This window comes from Petaurus breviceps, unplaced genomic scaffold, assembly GCF_028583685.1.
Source record: "Petaurus breviceps papuanus isolate PSGF00001 unplaced genomic scaffold, PetGlider_PUasm1.0 207, whole genome shotgun sequence".
Classification (NCBI taxonomy): Eukaryota; Metazoa; Chordata; class Mammalia; order Diprotodontia; family Petauridae; genus Petaurus; species Petaurus breviceps.
The window spans coordinates 32,920,307-32,941,228 of record NW_027185850.1 but is presented as its reverse complement, the minus strand read 5'-3'; the positions used below and the strand labels follow the sequence as shown (position 1 = coordinate 32,941,228).

Below are 20,922 nucleotides of genomic sequence, written 5' to 3'. Positions count from 1 at the left end.
CACTTAACCCTGTTTGCCTCCTTTTCCTCATCTATAAAATGAGCTGGAGAAGGAAATGGCAGATTATTCCAGTATCTTTGTCAAGAAAACCTCAAATGGTGTCAGAGTCAGACACAACTAATTGACTAAACAGCAACAATCAGGTGCCTTCCTAGTTTTCCCATATTCTTACTCTTTTCTTAGCTCCACATACCCTACAATCCAAGAATACTGGTTTGTTTGCTTTTTCCTGGTACATGACAATCTTCTCCCATGTTAGCACCTTTGCTGTAGCTGTCTCCTATACCTGGAATGCTGTCCTTCCTCAACTCCACCTTTTAATTTCCTTGGCGTCCTTCAAAATTCACTGCAGAAGACCTTTGTTGGTCCCCTCCCCCATCCGTGCAAAATCCTCCCTTCTTTGGGACTCAGTTTCTTCATCTGTAAAATGAGAGGGTTCATCTTGATGTTTCCAAAGGTCCCTTCTTGATGAAAAACTTCTGTGATTCTTCTAATTTTTATCCCAAACTGTTTTCTCATCTAGATTGAAATCTCAATGATCTTAGGATTTTACTCTTCTCTCATTAAAAATTTTTAGTTTAGTCTCCCCAGTATTTATTTCCCTTCTATTCTTTATTTGAAATCATTGCCATAGGAGGATTTAAACTTTAGTAAGTAGATTTTTATCTCTAACTTTTATCATTTTAATATTTCTATGGTAATTGGTGATTTTCTTTTATCTTTAGACTGTTTCATCCATTACTAAGCTGTTACTGCTAAAAAAAAAATGGGGCCCCATTCTACAGTGGCGTAAGGTGAGTAAAGTGTGCTTCTTTAGGGAAATAAGTAGATGGTCTCAGGTCAATCAAATGACCTTGCATTGAAAGAGAGTTTTACTCCTTTTGCTCCACCTTTTGCTGGTCTAGATAATGAGCTTTGGTCAATTTCTCCAATCTGTCTTCACTCTCATTTTTTGTCATCATGAAATCTTTTAATTACCCCTAGAAATAAAAGACGCGACTTCACACCATCCATATTCCAGCTTCATCATTTAGTTAATGCTCTGCAGATTGACAGTGCCAGTGTATATGAAAGCATAAGAGAAAGGTGATTTTGACAAGGACAGCTCAGTTTAGCAGAATGCAAAAAGAAATGCTCCTCGAAGCAGAGATAACCTCGCTTCAAAGTCTGATTCTTTTGCTTACCAGCTGTCTGCCTCTGGACAAATCACATCACCCCTCCTGGCCTCTGTTTCCTCATCCGTACTATGAAGGTGGAGGGACCAGGTAACTGCTACAGTCCTTTCCAGATCTGAATCTGAGATCCTATGTTCTTGTCTGATGAGGAATACTAATATTTCCATCTTAAACATCACTTCTCTGCTTGCTAATAGACACTTCTATTTCTGTTGAGAGCCACTATAGTTAGAACTCTGGACCTGACTTCAGGAACGCCTGAGTTCAAATCCTTTCATAAACTTACCGGTTGTTTGATCCTCAACTTCAGTCTGCCTCAGTTCTCATCTGTAAAGTGGGAATAATGATACTACCTACCAGAAAGGGTTGTTACAAGAACCAAATGAGTTAATATTTGAAATGCATTTTGCAAAACTTAAAGCATTATGTAAATACTGGTTATTCTTTTTCTTCATCTCAAATGGTGTAAGAGTTTATGGTTTTTTCACTTAGAAATTCTGTAGTATTTAATATACCACGGTGATAACCTGATCTCCCATGTTTAATTTCTCTTTCTGACACAGGTACTCTTGGCGACACCAATTACGGGAATTTAAAAGTGAATATCGAGTCGTAGCTTTGGATTTGAGAGGTTATGGAGAAACAGATGCTCCCATTCATCAAGAGAGCTATAAGTTGGACTGCATTGTTGTGGACATAAAAGATATTTTAGACTCTTTAGGTATATGAGCAGCATTGTTACAGATAGAAATAGCACCGTTCCTTTTGCTAAGTGAATCACTAGTGTGAACAGCAATTCAAAGGGGATGGTTGAACTTACCTGAAAGAATCAGAGGGTTAAAAAGAGTTTAGAGGACCTCCTTTACAAACAAGTATTTTCACTATTCATTCATTAAAAAAATAATCCCTATGGAATCTTAATTTAGCAACATCTTATTAGCCTACTTTAGCAAAGAGATTTAGTGACATAATTTTTCTGAGCCTCAGTTTCCTCATCTGTAAAACAAATGATAATACCTGTATTACCTACCTTACAGTATTGTTGAGATAATATGTGAGGCACTTTGCATCCCTTAATGCACAATATAAATTTGAGCTTTTATTTAGTCCAATCTCTTCATTTCTCAGATAAGGAAAAAGAGACCCAGAGAGGGAAAGTTATTTCCCCAAGATCACAAAGCTAGTAAGTAACCAGGACTTGAATCCAGTCATTCTGACTTCAAGTAATAAAATTGCATTGCTTTAAAATAAATTCCATGATGGTCTGTATGTACAAAAGCATTTATAATGGCTTTTTTGGTGATAAAGAGCTAAAATTTAAAGGGGTGCCTACGAATTAGAGAATAAACAAATTGTGGTTTATGAATGAAATGGAATTCTAGTGTACCATAAGAAATAAGGAAAAGAATAGGTTCAGAGAAACTGAGAAAATTTGGATGAATTGATGCAGAGTGAAGTGAGCAGAAACAGGAAAACAATGTATACAATGGTAATGCCGATGTAAAGACAAATGAATTTGAAAGACTCAAGGTCTCTGATCTATGCCATGATCAGCCATGGTCTAAGAGACCATGGTCTAAGTTCCCTGCCCCTCAACAGAGAAGTGATAGATTCAAGATGTAGAATGAAACATACATTTTTGGACTTGAATGATGTGTTTGCCTTGACTATTCATATTTGTCAAGAGGAGTTAGGTGGTAGGGAGGGGAAATAAATGCTTGCTTATTGCAAAATATAAGAAAATGAAAAAATAAATTCTATAATTCAGACTTTCCTGGTTATCACTGACTTCCTTAAGGTACAGTGGATAGACTTGGGATCAGGAAGACCTGAATTCAAATCTGCCTTAGAAAATTTGTAGCTCTGTGGCCCTGGGCAAGTCACTTAATCTTCCCTAGATCAATTTTCTCCTCTGTGCAATGATGGCATTTGACTCAGTCTCCAAATTCCCTTTCAGATTTTAATATATGACTCTATTATCCCCCACCTACTGTTAGTTGAGACCAATGGGTTTTATTTTTTTATACTCATTGGAGAAACAAATGTGACTCCACATTTAGAGAATTATAAACTTAAGCTTTACTTTAGGAATTTATTTAGTATTTTATTTTTCCCCCAGTTACATGTAAAAACACTTTTTAACAGTCATTTTTAAAACTTTGAGTTCTAAATTCTCTCCCTTCCTCCCACTCCACTCCCTCTCATTGAGAAGGCAAACAATTTTAAACTTTAAACTTTAATAATACTTGTCTTTATTTAGTATAAATAAAATTTCTTTCAGCATTCAAGAAGTAAGTGATTTTTATATTGACTACATAATTGATCTTTAAAAATTAATGAAACTAGGGGCAGCTAGGTAGCACAGTGAGTAAGAGCACCGGCTCCAGTGTCAGGATGACCTGGGGATCAAATCTGGGCTCTGATACTCAGCACCACACCCAGAAATAACTGGCTGTGTAACCTTGAGCAAGTTATTTAACCCCAATTTCTTTAAAAAAAATTAATGAAACTAGGACCTCGATGATGTTCTTGAACATGATGGCAGAGCAGTTTTTGAAGCCATGTACATTAAGATAGTACAGTGGATAGAGAACTGGATCTGGAGTCAGGAGGACCTGAATACCAATCCAACATCAGGCACTTAGTAACTCTGAGACCTTGGGCAAGTCACTTTATCTCTGGCTACCTCAATTTCTTCATCTATAAAGTGGAGATAATAATGGCACCTACCTCACAGGGTAGTTGTAAAAATAAATGAGATATTTATAAAGTGTTTTGCCAACCTTAAAACATTGTATCAAAGCTTGTTGTTATTATTACTAGAACAAAGAGGGATCAGAAGGGCAACTATATCATATGAAGTAAAACCTGATTGCTGTTCATGAGGGTAGACCAATCTCTCTTTCTCTCCTCTCTTTCTCTTTCTTTCCCTCTGCCCCCCTCTCATTCTCCTTCCTCTCTCCCACCCCCAATATCTCTCTATATAATATTTGTATGTATGTGGATATGTATTGCAAATATATATAATGTATATATGTATTATGAACATATGTGTCTATGTATGTATGTATTTGTTCTTTTTTCAGGTTACAGTAAGTGTGTTCTGATTGGCCATGACTGGGGAGGGATGATTGCCTGGCTCATTGCCGTCTGTTATCCAGAACTGGTGACCAAGCTTGTTGTGATTAATTTTCCTCACCCAAATGTATTCACAGGTGAGTTATGCAAGTCTCTACTTGCAAGCTTTCATTTTTGCGTAACAAATGAGCCCAAGTTGATCAAGCTGCAAAAAATAGAAATTTGTGCTAACCCTGTAGTTGTATACCATGCAGTGACAACCAATTGATCAATTGGTCAACAAGCATTTATTAATCATTTCCTTTGTGCCAGACACTATGATTGGTGCTGGGTGCTGGGTATACAAAGACGTAAATCAGACATGAAATGATCCCTGCCCTCATTGAGCCTATATTCTATTAAGGGAGATATGTTGTGAGTACACACACACACACACACTACACACATATATGCATGTATGTACATAATATACATACATATATAGATGTGTGTATACACATATACATGGGGCAGCTAGGTGAGGTAGAACCACCCTGCAAAGAACACCAGGCCTGAAGTCAGGAAGACCTGAGTTCAAATCCAACCTGGACACTTCCTAGCTGTGTGACCCTGGGCAAATCAGTTAACTTCCATCCACTTCAGTTTCCTCATCTATAAAATAAAGATAATTATAGCACCTATCTTCCAGGGTTGCTGTGAGGATAAAATGAGACAATATTTGTAAAACACTTAGCACAGTACCTGGTACATAGTACGTGCTATTTAAATGCTCATTCCCTTTTCCCCTCCCCCCCGCCCCAGCCTTACACACATAGTTTACAGGGAGACACTAGCAGCGGGGTAGAATTAGAAAAATCCTCATGAAGAGGAGGCAATTAGGATGAGCTTGGAAGGAAAGTAAGGATTGTAGGAGACTAAGGGAAGGAAGAGAGTGCATTCTGAGCAAGGGGAGACAAAGTCATAGAGATAGGAAATAGATTGTCCTATGTGAGAACCAGCAAGAAGTTCAGTCCCGCTGGTTCAAAGAGTGCATGAAAGGGAGTAATACATTCTAAAGCTGGAAAAATAGGTTGGAGTCTGGTTGTGAAGGCTTTCGAAAAGCCATAGGATTTTGAATATGATTCTATAAGTGAGAGGGAGCCAGTAGAGTTTGAGTGACATAGTTTTACCTTTGTTTTGGAAGTATCACTTTGATACCTGTGTACAGGATAGATTAGGGCAGCCAGGTGGCGCCATAGTGCATAGAGCGCAAGGTCTGGGATAAAGAAAATTCCCCCTCTTCATAAGTTCAAATCCAGGCTCACACTCTTACTAGTTGTGTTACCCTGGGCAAGTCACTTAGCCCTGTTTTCCTCAGTTTCTTCATATGTAAAAAATGAGCTGTAATGGCAAACCACTTCAGTATCTTTGCCAAGAAAACCCCAAATAGAATTACAAAGAGTTGGACATGACCAAAATGACTAAACAGCAACAACAAAGAAGGTAGATTAGAGAGGAGAAAAACTTTAGACATGAAGACCAATTAGGAGGCTGTTGCAGTGGTTGATGTGAAAGGAGAAGAGGATTTGGATTAGACATGAGTGTAGATAAGTGGGCAAATGAGAAAGATACAAGACTGGATGACCAATCAGATATGTGGGATGAGGGAGAGTAAGGAGTCAGTGATAATTCTCAGGCTGTGAACTTGAGTGACCAGAAGCAGTGTTGTCCCAATGTCAGTGGGCAAGTTCAAAAGAAGAGGAGGTTTGAGTTGAAACATAATGAGTTATCTTGTGGATATGTTGACTTTGAGATGCCTTGGGAACATCCCTAACAGGAAAATCAAGGTTAATAACAATCTTAGAGAAGCAGATCTCAGCATATTCCTTATATAATTTTATGCACACATGCACAAACGCTTTAAGCTACTATTTTGCTTATTTAAATGGAAGGTAAGGAAGAAAAACGCAGGAAGAAAGGATTATGCAATGATGTTGGTTTGACAATAGTGAGTCATGGCAGCTATGAAACTAATTTGCCTTCTGGCTGATGGCTATGGCTATCAGTAGTGGCAGCCCTCTTCAGAGGAACTCTGAAGCTGTGATAAGAGGAACTGAAAGAAAAAAATACTGGTGAGCTCACTTATATTTACTTCTAGCAAATAGGATTTCACTAAACCATTCCCACTCCTTCCACCAGTTCTTACCAAATTTTCACTAGTTCAAATCAAGCCAAATCAACACACATTTATTAAGGGCTTACATGTGCCAGGAAGCAGCTAAGTGGTGCAGTGGATAGAGCCCTGAGCATGGAGTCAGGAAGACTCATCTTCCTGAGTTCAAATCTGGTCCTCAGATGCTTACTAGCTGTGTGACCCTGGGCAAGTCACTTAGCCCTGTTTTCCTCAGTTCCTCATCTGTAAAATGAGCTGGAGAAGAAAATGGTGAACCACTCTAGTATCTTTGTCAAAAAAACCCCAAATGAGGTCATGGACAATAGGACATAACTGAAAAAAATGACTACATGTGCCAAGCACTGTCCAAAGTGCTGGATATATTTTTTTTAAGCAGCAGTCTTTGCCTTCAAGGAGTTTACAATCTAAGTTCAAAACTGTCACTATGAGAAATGGGGAGCTTGGGGAATGTGGAAATTGTGCACAGAAAAATCATCTTTGATTTCCCTCCTTCTTTAAAATAAACCAAGAGAGGAAAAATGGAAATTTTCAAGGGTTGGGACAGGGGGAGACATGGGGGAATATACCTACATAACTCCTCTAGAAATGATCCCTGAGTTCAGATTTTGCTACATTATGAACATACAATTTGAGTTATCCTAGCTCTTCAATATTAGAGATGGGACCAGGGGATCACAGAACCTCAAAGTCAGAAGGTACCTCAATGGCCATCAACCAGGGATTCCACTCCAAGTCTAGGATCTATCAAGTTGAGTTTTTAAGAAAAAATAATAATGACTTTTTAAGTGAGGTCAGAAAACATTTATTAGATATTTGCTATGTGCCGGGCACTGTACTAAGTAAGCATTTAAAACTCTATTTCAATATAATTGGTTTCCTTTGTATTTCTCTGTATTTTATTTTATGCATTTAAAAACATAATTCTAAGAAGGGGTTCATAGGCTTCCTCAGATTGCCAGAGAGGTCCAGGCCCAAAAGATGCTTCAGAACCCCTCGAGTCCAACCCACACTCATAAGAATTCCTCCCCCTGAGAAAATTTGAAACTCATGGGACTGTGGGACTGAATGCTGTCAACTAAAAATAAATAAATAAACCAATATAATTTAAAAAAACCAGTTCCTCCCTCTTCCCCCAGCATACCCAACAAGTGATAATCCAGGCTTTGCTTAAAGATGGCCAATGAGGGGGAACCCATTACCTCCCCAGGAAACTCATTTCATTTTGGGATAGAGCTAGGAAGTTTTTCCTTATACCAGTCCCTCTGAAACTCCTCATTGTCTCTAGGTCTGCCCTCTAGGACCAAGCAGAATATATCAAATCCCTCAGCAGAGAATTTGAGTTTTAGACTGGGCTACATTGACAGTCATCCTCAGAGGCCTTTTCACCCATAACTTTGTATGGAGCCATCTCCACATTTGCCCACTTAACCCAGAAGTCTTTTTGCTCAATTTATTCTGCCAGAGAGACAGCTGGCTGCTCAGTTAAACTAAAATGACAATTGGCGATGTTTCCCAAACTCTTCTGTCAATAAGAACTAGGGCACAGCCTGAGTCAATGAGTTCAGCAATCTATTTCTCTCTACAATTGCCAACCATTCTATCATAAAGGCCGCTGGGTGCTATAGTGACAAAATGCTGGACTTCAGGAGAGGGAGATTAAATTTCAGATACTACTTCAGACGCTTATATAGCCATGGGACCCTGAGCAACTTAGCCTCAGTTTTCCCATCTGTGAAATGGGGATAATAACAGCCCCTACCTCACAGGGTTGTTGTGAGGAACAGATGAAGTCCTGTATGCGAGGTGTTTTGCAAACCTTACAGAGCTCTGTATATGTTTACATTCTTCTCTTAATTATGCTAAGATCTCTAATCATGTTGTCAAATAGGTCTTCTTGCTAAATAGAGATTGTTAGAAAAAACTCAATATGATAATGCCCCACCTATCCGTATCACATTTCTGGAAACTTCATCTCTTTGGAATATAGATGTCAACCCAAAAGTAAGCAAAGATAATTGTCAGAGTGGCCTCTGAATGTTGAGGAAAATAGCTGTCCCAAAGCCTATATACTTAGTACCTTGAGGCCTTCCCCCAGACAACAGATTGAGATGAGTATATTAAAAGTGAGAACAATTGTGAAAAGGAACAGCTTTGAGCACAAGGGATAGAAGTTTAAAATGCCCAACAGTCTGGGGCTTGTTCTTTTAGAACAGTGTATAATAATTGACCATAGATTTCAAGAGAGAAGACGCTTTGAGATTACTTAGACTGGATGTGTCAAACACATTCCTTGTACAGCTCAAGCTAACTTACGTCCAAGGAGAAGTTTCTCCAGGGGAGAAAATCCGAATCTACAATCTTAATATTGGAAAGGTCCTCAATTTCTCATTCTAGCTACAGGAAAATGTGAGCAGGCATGAACACATCTTCCAATGAGCAATATCAATTACATTCACAAAAGAAATATGGTGCCAGCAGTTATAAAATGCCTAAATAGCAAATATATCCTTATATTAATTGTAAGAAGGGGTATAGCAACTAAGCTAGACATTAGGGTTCCAGAATCAGAGGACCTGGGTTCAAACACTGCTTCTGACCACGCAGTCCCTGTGTGGCCTTGCCAAGTTACTTCCCCTCCATGGTCCATCTTCCTTGGATTTTTGCTTCGTCATCTATAAAATGAGAGTGCTTGATTAGATGGCCTTTTGATTCCCTTCCCACTCTCCTTCTTTCATTGTATGATACTATGGAAACCTTCTAAACAATAACAACCAATAATTACTTTCCCATATGTCCCCGGAGACAGTTGAGTCACCTTGACAGTGAACTTACAAGGCAGAACTCAGCTTTCCTCAGGCTGAGGCTTAGGCTGCATGAATTTCAAGGATACCATGTACAGACCAACATGAAATTGGGCAGTATCTGACCTTCCCCTCAACCTCCTCTGCAATAGCTTGTCTCCACAATGTGTATCCCTGACTTTCTAAAAGGTCTTTGCTAAGTCTTTGAACATCTAACATACTGCTGTTAAAAAGAAGTGTAAAAATACATCACCAAGACGCTTCCAATAGTACCCCTTTACTGTTCTTATGATCCAGACAATGGGACCATCTTAATGAATCAATGAAAAACCTTTCTTAAGACTTTTTGTGTGCTAAGAACTACACTAAACCCAGAGAAACAAATACAAGTAAAACCTGCCCGCAAGAAGTTCAGATTCTAATACAGGGAGACTATACAGATATGAGACCAGAGTCCAGGGAAGGGTATTTTAGTTTGGAAGTCATATGGATTTGAAGAGAGCCATTGGGTGGTCCATTGACAAGCCCTTTCCAAAAGCAGTGGTAGTGTGGATTTGATTCTGTTCCCAGAGCAAGAGGTGGAAAGCTGGGGTAAGTGTAATGGGGTATGTGCTCAAGGCTGGTGAGTGGGCAAGAAAATGGCCAGGTAGAAGGCTGGATAGTATAGGAAGCATGATATGAGATGAAATCACCACCAAACAAAGCCATTTTGATATTTCATTAGCAAAGTCTAGGGGACCCCTAAGGGATGAAGTGGAGAGAGTATTGACTGTGGAGTCAGAAGACACAAATTCCAATCCTGCCTCAGATACTTGCTAGCTGTGTGACCCTGGCTAAGTCCCTTGATCTCTTTCAGCCTGAATCTCCTCATCTGTAAAATGAAAATAATAACATCACTTACCTCATTGGGTTGAGATAATATATGTAAAAGCACTTTGCAAGCCTTAAAGTGCTATGTAAATGCTATTATTACTTTTGTCATTATTATTTTTTTAATCCCTTCAGGAGATAGTCTAAGATGGACCTACCTCATAGTGAGTTCCTCTCTAGAGCAAAGAGTATTATAATAAAGTTCTAGTGTCTATTGTAAATATTTTTGCATTTATGCCTATTTAGGGCTTACACATATTTATATTTCTTAAATATTAGCACTCCCTCAACATACATCTATATCCCCAGCACCTAACTCAGTGCCTGGCACATAGCAGCACTCAATAAAGACTAAATGATTGATGGACTTCCTTATAATCTTAACTCAGTATATTTTTCTGTCTACTCATTTTTCCGTCTAGTCATTTCCCCCCCCAAATCATAACTTTTTGCTTTTAATTCCTGGGCATTCTTGTTTCAGAATACATCCTCTGGCACCCTTCACAGCTGATCAGATCTGGCTACTACTTCTTCTTTCAAATGCCATGGTTCCCAGAATTCATGTTCACCATAAATGACTTCAAGGTGAGCTTATATAAATGCAATTATGGATGTTCCTGAGAAAGATTTTAATCAAATTTGGCCCTTAAGAGAATCAAGTCATGGGCAATGGGAAACTTTACTGTATGATTTAAATATTTCACCTTTTTAATTGCTTTGTTTATTTTCCAGGTTTCTATTTTCTATATTTTAGGCAATAGCCCTCATTTGGTAGCATTTCAGTGTCTCTATTCCTGACTGTCTGCATCATGCAGAAAGCCTTTAAAAACCTGTCATTAGTCTAGACACTTGGAGTGCACTGGCATTTGAACTGCCCACATAAAAAGCCAAGGATTGTCAAGTTTGTGTTGGGGAAGGAGAAGGGATGGCAGAGAGGGCAGGAGATGTTAAGAGGAGAGACAGAGAAAGAGATGGCCTCAGTGAGCAAAGGAGTTCAGAAAGATGATCACCAATGTGCTTGTGCCAATGAAATGATGCCACCATTTCATACTTACAAACATGAAATAATTAGGCTTGAAACAACTCAAGAACAACATAAAACATTACACAATAAAGTGTTCAATTGAACAAAATCAGTAAGTACCCTGGGCAGTCAGGTAAGGGAACAGTAAATATGGAGTGGAATTACCTTTTTCAGGAGCTCGCCCTATCAATCATTCTTTCTCTCCTTTCATTTTCTCTCCTATTTACTAGCTCTTTCCTTACCTATAAACATGCTCAAGGATCTACTATCCTTTAAAATGATTCATTAGATCCTGACATCCCTGCAACCTTTCATCTTGTTTGTAGCCTTTAGGGATCCTTATTTCAATTCTGGCTCAAACTGGGAAGTCAAGTCCCCAGCACAAGGCTCCATCTCCTTCAGGATCCTCGAGGTTCCCCTGAGAGGTTGAGGGTGCCCTTCTTTAAAGATCTCTGTTTGAGACCCCACTACGTTGGGTTCTTCCCAATATCAACTTCTAGTTACAGTTAACATCTCCCTTATATCATCATCATCATAGCTAACACTTATAGTGTCTACCATGTGTCAGGTACTGTACTAAGTACTTTGTAAATATTATCTCATTTAATCCACACAACAACCCTGGGAGGTAGTTACAATTATTATTTTGCAGTTGTGGAAACTGAAGCAAACAGAAGTTAAGTGACTTGCCCAGGGCCACACAACTAGTAAGCGTCTGAGGCTGGATCAATGCAGGACTTCCTGCTCCAGAACCAGGGCTCTATCCATTGTGCCACCTAGCTAACTCAACACCCACATATCATCAATTCCCCACAGTGATTTAAGCCCCAGAATCATTTAACCAATCAACATTAATTAGCTTTTACAAAGGGATATTTACTGAGAAGATAGAGCAGGAACAGAAATCCAAACATTTGCTTCCAGTCTTCTGGGGCACACTCTCCCCTGTATAGCCTCAGTGCTTAATAAATGGTTATTGTTTGTTGATTTGCATTCTCTGCTCTGCCAGAGTCAGGCAGGTTACTTGGGATTTCATTCCTCCTGGGACTCAGCTGTCTACAAAATCTGGGATGCACTGCACCTTCTGGATATCTGATAGAGAGGATCTCTGGAGCTTCTCTCTTACCCTCTAGTAGCTCACAAGGTCACAGCCTAGAAGATGCTTTTTTTCCCTTCGAAAGAACAAAAGCAGCATTCTGGCCTTTCTCTCAACAAGAGCAGGGCTATGTGTTCCCTGTGGCTTCCCAGGGGCTAGCTTCCTCTCCCACTCACGGGATTTTTCCACTAGCTCATCTTCCAAGCTCACCACAGAGAGGGAAAAAGAACCCAGTTACCTCCTTGGGTGTCTTCTTTTTTTAGTGCTATCCCAGTTCCTTGCTAGCAGACAGACAAAAGTCTTTCTCTGTACCCTGTGGTTGGCCGGCCTGGCACAGAACAGAGCTGCCCATGATCCAGAATCCACTAGGGGGGATTGATTACCTTCAGCTGAGTTCAATGCTCATGTTCATCAGAGCTAGACTTGTTTTATTTCTAGGTCTCTCTTCTCAATTTAGGGGCCAAATGAGGAGTGTTTTCTTGACTTGTTGAGACTCCTACCCCATCACTCACTGCACAGCCCCTTTAGATCTGGCTTTTGAAGCTAACTGCTCCAGTGAAATGGCTTTCTCAAAAGTTACCAACGACCTCTTAATTTCAAAATTCACCGGCCTTACCTCAGCCTTCCTGACCTTGCTTCAGTATCGTTGACTCTTGCACTCCTCCCTGGTACCATCTTAGCTCCCTTTCAGTGTGCTGTCTCCTTTCCCCCCATTAGAATGTAGGCTCCTTGAGGGCAGGGGCTGTCTTCCTTTTTTTGTTCTTATTTGTATCCCCAGCATTTAGCACATAGTAAGCCCTTAATAAATGCTTGTTGACTTACCTGATCTTGTCTTGACCACTTCCTCCTTCTGGACACTCTTCTTTTGGCTTCTGAGATACTGCTCTACCTACCATGTTTCTCCTTTAGCCTATCTGAATACTCCTTTTAGTAGTATGATGATAATGAGGAGGAAGAGGAGGAGGAGGAGGAAGAGGTGGATAGCAGCAGCAACAAGGATATTGGTGATGATAACATTTATATAGTTTTACAATTTGCAAAGAGCTTTACCTATAGTATCCTCAGCTGATCTTCACAACAAATAATAGGCACCATTATTCTCACTATTTCTCTCCCATTTTCATCTATAATTTTTTTGGAGGGGGAAAGGCAAGGCAATTGGGGTTAAATGACTGGCCCAAGGTCACATAGGTAGTAAGTGTGTCAAGTTTATGAAGCTGGATTTGAACTCAGGTCCTCCTGACTCCAGGACCCATGCTCTATTCACTGAACTACCTGGCTGCCCCTTCCATATTTGTTTAGTGTCTTCCTCTAGCCTTCCCTAAGCATAGGTATTCCCCAAGGCTTTACTCTGGGCCCCTTCTCCTCCTCTTCTCCTTTATTACTCTCACCTTCTCCTATGTGTTCAGTTATCACCTTGAGGCAAATGCCTCCCAAATCTGCATGTCCCATCCCAATCTCTTCCCTGAACTCCAGCCCGGCATCACTAGTGGGAAATCTCCACCCGGTTGTCTGGTCTCTTCATCCTGCACTTACCATACACCCTGGAATCCAAGTTTGAAAGCTCAGTCACCCTTGATTTCTCCCTCTCCCTTTTCCCCCCTACATATACTCCCTTGACAGGTTTTGTTTCATGACATCTCTCACATTTATCCCTTCCTCTCTCAAACTGAAGGTCTGTCACAATAGTTCTGGCTTCGTTACCTCTCATCGGAGCTATTTGAATAGCTCTCTAATTAGCCTGCTGGCTTTCAGTCTCTCTTCTCTTCAAACCATCCTCCAGACAGCCGCCAAAGCCATCATCCCCAAGTCAAGGTCTGACCATGTCCCTCTCCTACTCAAAAGTCTTCAGTAACCCCTTTTTACCTCTAACATAAAATTCATATCCTCTTGACTCCCATTGAAAGGCCACCTCCATTTTCAGCCTTATTTCACATTATACTCTTCTCCATACCCCTTTGTACGATACGAACTAGACTACTAGATGTTCCTCCAACTGAATATTCCATCACCTTCCTCCATGTATGGATCTTGGAAGGCGCCCCTACTTCCCTCACAGGGACTGTTACTGAGTAGGTCTTAATAAATGTTTATTGAATGAATGAATCTCTACCTCTTAGATTCCTAATTCTTTTTTCAAGGCCCAGTTTGGGTGTGCTGAAAGAAAAACCCAGAGAGACAGAGTTTCTGGGTAATTAACAATCAATTTATTAATTAGGCTAGCCAGCAATCACTAGATGGTCAGTAGTTTCTCTCAGTAACCAAAGATATTTAATGGAGGTCCTGAAAACCTTAAATCCCTTCTGAAAGGGAGTTCCTTTGACAAGTGAAAATCAGCTCTGATTGGTGGACATTTAATGAGGAGGTAGGCTAAAAGTCTTCAGCTCCTCCTGCTGAGAATGAGGCTTGATCATGAGACTCAGTTGCCCTCAGCCCTCTGCACTGGGGAATTCATCTCCATCCAGACCACTCTGGTTGGTTTTCTCCATGAGCTGAGTCACCCTAAACTCTAATGGAGGGGTACAAGGACAGGGGCTCCTTTCCCCAGGGTAAGAACTCACCCAGACTGGATTCTGTTTATACAAAAGTTAGATTTCCTAGCAGGGTGGGCGTGAGGGTGGGGTCCCTTCCAAGAAGATGGAGTCCCTCCTCAAATTGAAGAGCATGCTCTTTGAGGGTTAAGAGTAATCAATCATGTCCTTCAGAGACTAACTTTTTAAGAAGAGCTGGGCCTTAATAAGGAAATGGAGAAGAAAGGCCTGCATCCCAATTTAATAATTCGTTATTAATATAATACTAAAAGAACTTCTCTTACCTGAATCCCTCAGCTACTCGTGTTTTCTCCTCTCTCAACTATTCCTAGAGCTCTCATCACACCCTATCTTATACTATACTTAACCATTTACACATTATATCTCCCTAATAATATGTAAACTCCTTGGGACCAAGGACTGATTCCTTTTATCCCCAGAACCTAGCACAATTGCCTTTGCATATAGAAGCTGCTTAATAAATATTGGTTGAATTGAATTGATTCAGGCAAAGCTTTGTGGTGATGGACCTCCTAGAATCTGGATGCACATATGGGAAAAGTAGCTGAAGGAAAAACATCAATAAGAGTGGGGCGGGTGAAGAGAGTGACCTGTCTAGAGGAGAGGGGACATAGTGGGTAGCTGTCCCCACTTCAACCTTCACCAGAAAGCAATGATTGGATTTATGCAACAACATGTCAAAGACTCACCTTTTATGTACCACAGGCTCTGAAACATTTATTTACTAGCCAGAGGACTGGTATTGGAAAGAAAGGGTGCAGATTAACCCCAGAGGATCTTGAAGCTTACGTGTATGTCTTTTCTCAACCTGGAGCGCTGACGGGCCCAATTAACCATTTCCGAAATATCTTCAGGTCAGTGTCTTTTGGCTGGGCAAATATTCCGGTTGAATTCTGGAGATTCAAGGCTTCACCTCAAGGACAAGACAGAGCAGCTCCATGTTTTTCTCATCTTTGGGGGGTTCCAGTTGTGTGGGTTGGGTTCATTTGTCTGCTCTGCTTTTTGTCTGTGTGTCTTTCACTAGGAACAATGGAAACTTTATGTTTGAACTTTGGTTATCTTATTTATTTTCATCTAAGAAAGTGGGAATTTACAGCTTATTTGTCATGGGGCGGGGCGGGGTGGACCTCCATTCTGTGTCATTTGCTGATGAAAGTTTGGGGAAGTCATACAAATCTGCATGTTTTCTGTCACATGAAAGGAATGATTTGCATCCTAATTTATGGAGGGAAGGTCATTACCATTACCATAAGGTCATTATTCCACTCCTTCCTATGTTACATAGCTTGGGTGCGCAATAGTCAATCAGCTAACATGGCATAAGATAGATGTTTATTTGAATAGAATGATATTATTAGCAGAACAAAATATTAGGTATGATGAGAAAGATTATTAAGCTTTGTTAAATACATAAGAAGTTTTCTGAGTTCAGATGTTCATTTAAAAAACATCTCAGAAATTATTTACAAGCAGTAAAAACTAAATACACTTATGGGGTAGCTAGGTGGTGCATGTGGATACCCTACCAGGCCTGGAGTCAGAAAGATTCTTTTTCCTGAGTTCAAATATGGCCTCAGACATTTACTAGATTGTTACCCTGGGCAAGTCACTTAACCCTGTTTGCCTCAGTTTCCTCATTTGTAATATGAGCTGGAGGAAGAAATAGCAAACCATTCCAGTATCTTTGCCAAGAAAACCCCAATTGGGTTCTTGAAGAGTCAGATATGACTTAAATGAATGAATAACAGTTACAGGGAAACAGATCAAAGCTCCCTTTCATCCCAACATTCAGAAGTTCTTATATATGTGTGTGTGTGTGTGTATATATATATATATATATATTGCTTTTTGGAGCAGGGAGAGCAGGGCAATTGGCATTAAGTGACTTGCTCAAGGTCACCCAGATAGTAAGTGCTACATGTCTGAGGCTGAATTTGAACTCAGGTCCTCCTGACTCCAAGGTTGGTGCTCTATTCACTGTGCCACCTAACCGCCCTATATATCTTTTTTTTTAAATAAATGAATCTTCTTAATGAATTATCTAACTAGAATCAAATTTAAATTCAGTTAACCACTAAGAGTCAGGAAGACCTGGTTTCAAATCTTATCTTAGACACTAGTTATGTGATTCTAGAGTAAGTACCTTAATATCACTTGACCTCAGTTTCCACATCTGTAAAATAGGGATAATAATGGCACCTACTACACTGAGTTATTTAAAGGGTCAAGTGATATGATACATGCAAAGCACTTGGTAACCCTTAAAGTCTCACTCAAATGTTAGCTCATATTATTTCCAGCATCCTTTTTAAGAGAGAATCTTAATAGATTGAATATGTTGGTTGGATTCCCAGGAGAGCACATACTGCCTGCCACATTAGAAAAGATGGTGTGTTAATTTTGAGGATGCATTGTAAGCCTCTGCATCTTTTCTTCACAGCTGCCTGCCACTAAAGTATCATAAGGTGACCACTCCAACATTGCTCTTATGGGGAGAAAGAGATGCATTTATGGATGTGGAGATGGCTGAAGTCACAAGGATTTATGTCGAGAGCCATTTCAGGCTGACAATTTTGTCCGAAGCCAGTCACTGGCTTCAGCAAGATCAACCTGACATAGTAAATAAATTAATATGGACATTTCTTAAAGAAGAAATGAGGAAAAATGAGTGATTTTAAGGACAAGGAAAAAGCCAAAATGTTTGGCCAAAAAAATGATTTGAAAGGACTTTTTCAGCATTCTGCTTAGGCTTTCTTAAGGAAGACACTGTTTTCATTGTACTGTATTGTGATGATGTTGACACACAGTTGTTTCACTGTGTTGAAAAAAAGAAGATTGTGTAAGACTGTATAATGTTAATGTGGGTTTCCTCCCCTGTTCTTCTGTTTTGCACATAAAATACCTGCCTTAAAATATATTTACTTATATATATATATATATATATATATATATAAAAAGAAATCATGGGAATTGAATGAATTTTTTTTAAAGTTTCTTCATTATGTTAATATATGGTGCCTTTTACAAGTTTAAAATGGGAAGATACAAGTGTGCCATATGAAAAAACAGTGATGTGATGATGTCAATTTTCATTTTACTGATTGAAAGTTTTGGTTTGTTTTGACTATTTTTTTAACCATTAAAAGATCTGTTACCAAATCTTTGGGTCTCATGGCATGTTACCATGTTAATCTAAAGACAGCTATGTTTAGAGGTGTTTCTGTTCTTTAAGAGAGTTATGAAAACACTCTTGTACTGTGAATTTCTTACCACATTGATTTGTGGAAATTGGTTTCATATGTCCCAATAACTGGAAGATAAATGGAGATTTCTATATAGAATTTACTTATAGGTGAATGCTATTTGTTCAGTCTTGTACCCTAATTTCAGATGTCATTACCTGAGGTGAAATTTAGTGTATTTTTACAATATCATAGTAATATATTTATAATAATATTACTTGCAATAATAATATTGTAATATATTTACAGGGCATATATGTATGAGCAGTTAGGTGGCTCAGTAGATAGATGGCCAGACTGGGAGTCAAGAAGAACTGAGTTCAAATCCAGGCTCAGACCCTAGCTGTGTGACCCTGGGCAAGTCACTTAACCCTGCTTGCCTCAGTTTCTTCATCTGTAAGATGGTGATAATAACACCTACCTCTCAAAGGTGATGCAGTGGATAGAGCACCAGATCTGGAGTCAGGAAAACCTGAGTTCACATTTGGCCTCAGATGCTTACTAGCTGTATGACTTGGGACAAGGCATTTGACCCTGTTTGCCTCCAGCTGTAAAATGAGCTGGAGAAGCAAATGGTAAACCACTCCAGGCTCTTTGCCAAGAAAATCCCCCAAGGGGCCACCAAGAGTAAACACAAATGAAAGTGACTAAACCATAAGATACGTCTACAAGTAATATTATTCTTTATATATCCATATATTCATCTTTAAACATTTAAAATTGAAAAGAACAAGGGGGGGAGAAGCATACACATAAATTATTCATCCTATTTTATTCAGTTAAACAGTCACATCACTCAAAAGACTCCCAACTCCTCTTGCACAAATGGGTGTTGGGTACAAGTATTTTATTGATCAATGTGTCCAGCAATGGGGGAAAACAGATGAAATGTAAGTCCCTGCTCTCAGGAAACTTGGAACACCTATGTCTAAGGCCCAAAATGAGGATTATAAAACAAAGGGAAGGTTGCCCAATCTCTGGGTTGCACTCCTTTGGCAGGACATAAGACCAGAAACATTGGACCAATGGCCATGGTCAACAGTGCCAAGTCAAAGCATAGCTAAAATGTGAAATAGTCTTTCCTAATCATTGCCAGCATTTTTCTAGAACTCTAAGGTTCACAGTGCTTTCCGTAAAATATCCCATAGTGTGGGAAGGAGGTACAATTAAATTCCCATTTCATAGATAAGGGAACCAAGGCTGAGAGAGATTATGGCCTGGGGCCATACAGACAGTATGTGCCTGAGAGAGGATTTGAATTTGTGTCTTCCTAACTCCAAGTAATACAGTTAGCAGTAACAGTAATAACAACTAACACATATAGCACCTACTATGCACCAAACACTGTGCTAAGCATTTTACAATGATCTCCTTTGATCCTCATGACAAACATATGAAGTGGGTGCTATTATCCTTGTTTCACCATTGAAGAAACTGAGGCAGACTTAACAGAGGTTGTGTTGAGGGTGACACAGCTAGTGAGTGTCCAAGGCTGGACTGGGAGAGAAAGCACACAATCATGTACAAACAAGATATATATAGGATAAATTGGAGATAATCTCAGAGAGAAGGTACTAGCATTAAAGGGAATTGGAAAAAGCTTTTTTCAGAAGATGGGATTTGAGCTGATGCTTGAAGTACACTAGGGAAGTCAGGAGATGGAGATGAGGAAAGAGAGAATTCTAGGAATGAGAGATGGCCAGTGAAAAGTTGGGAAACCAAGTGTCTTCTGAAAGGAACATTGAGAAGGCCAATGTCACTGGATGGAAGAGGACGTGGATGAAGGTAGAACACCAAAAAGGTCAGAAGGGATCAGGTTATGAAGATCTTTAAAGACTAAACAGGGAATTTTTTATTTGCTCTTGGAGATAATAGGGAGGTGACATGGTTAGACCTGTGCTTTAGAAAGATCAGTTTGACAGGTGAGTAGATGGTCTGGAATGGGGAGAGACTTGAGGCAGGCAGAGCCAACAGGAGGCTATTGAAATAGTCCAGGAATTAGGTGATGAAGGCCTGTATTAGGGTGGCAGCAGTGTTTGAAGTTAGGATAGCCTTGACAACAGATGAGTGAGAAAGAGAGTCCTTCATTTCAAACCTGCTAACTGGGGGAAATGGTGGTATTTTCAACTATAACAGGAAAGTTAGGAAGAAGGGGTGATTTTAATGGAAAGATAATAAGCTTAGGGGTTTGTGGGTTTTTTTTTTTGGAGGAGGGAAGGCAGAGCAATTGGGGTTAAGTGACTTGCCCAAGGTCACACAGCTAGTCAGTGTGTCAAGTGTCTGAGGCTGGACTTGAACTCCTGACTCCAAGGCTGGTTTTCTATTCACTGAGCCACCTAGTTGCCCCTTAAGTTTAGTTTTAGATATGTTGCTGAACCATTCAATCTGAGATATCTAATAGGCAGTTAGAGAGTAAGTGATTAGGAGATAGGCTAAGACGAGATAAATGAATCTGAGAATTATTTGCATAGAGATGATAATTGAATCTATTGATAAGATCACCAAATAGTACCGGGTAGGTCCCAATTAATGTGAATGAATCCTGTGAAGTGGTCACATTTTTTGAATTTGCACTATTTGAACTTGAATATTACAATTATATGTAAATTATTATAATTGGTCCAAACCAATAGAAATATGCATTGAAAAAATTTTTTAATTAATGTTCATTACATATTATAATAGCAAAGGATAAGAATTATATTTCTGAGTCAATTTTATTAGTAGAAGACCCATAGAAAGCAGCATTAAAAAATGACTGAATATTGTACCAAAAGATAAGCTTATACTGAAAATGACAAAAACATGATTCCCATTTCAAATTTTTCTTAATATTTTATTTTTCCCCAATTACATGTAAAAACTATTTTTAACATTGTTTTTAAAATTTTTGAGTTCCAAAGTTTTTCTC

The 20,922-nt window shown here is 39.4% G+C and overlaps 1 protein-coding gene across 1 annotated transcript in view; it reads left to right on the top strand.

Moving 5' to 3' along the window:
- The window catches only part of LOC138164854 (epoxide hydrolase 4-like), a 34,273-nt gene extending 16,345 nt beyond the window's left edge, over window positions 1-17,928 (top strand). The window contains exons 3-7 of the mRNA XM_069092774.1: window positions 1,739-1,896; window positions 4,262-4,390; window positions 10,579-10,682; window positions 15,475-15,623; window positions 17,210-17,928. Coding sequence (XP_068948875.1) covers window positions 1,739-1,896; window positions 4,262-4,390; window positions 10,579-10,682; window positions 15,475-15,623; window positions 17,210-17,441 — 772 coding nt within the window. The 3' untranslated portion in view covers window positions 17,442-17,928. The remainder of the gene's footprint in view (window positions 1-1,738; window positions 1,897-4,261; window positions 4,391-10,578; window positions 10,683-15,474; window positions 15,624-17,209) is intronic.
- The last annotated feature ends 2,994 nt before the right edge of the window (window positions 17,929-20,922 follow it).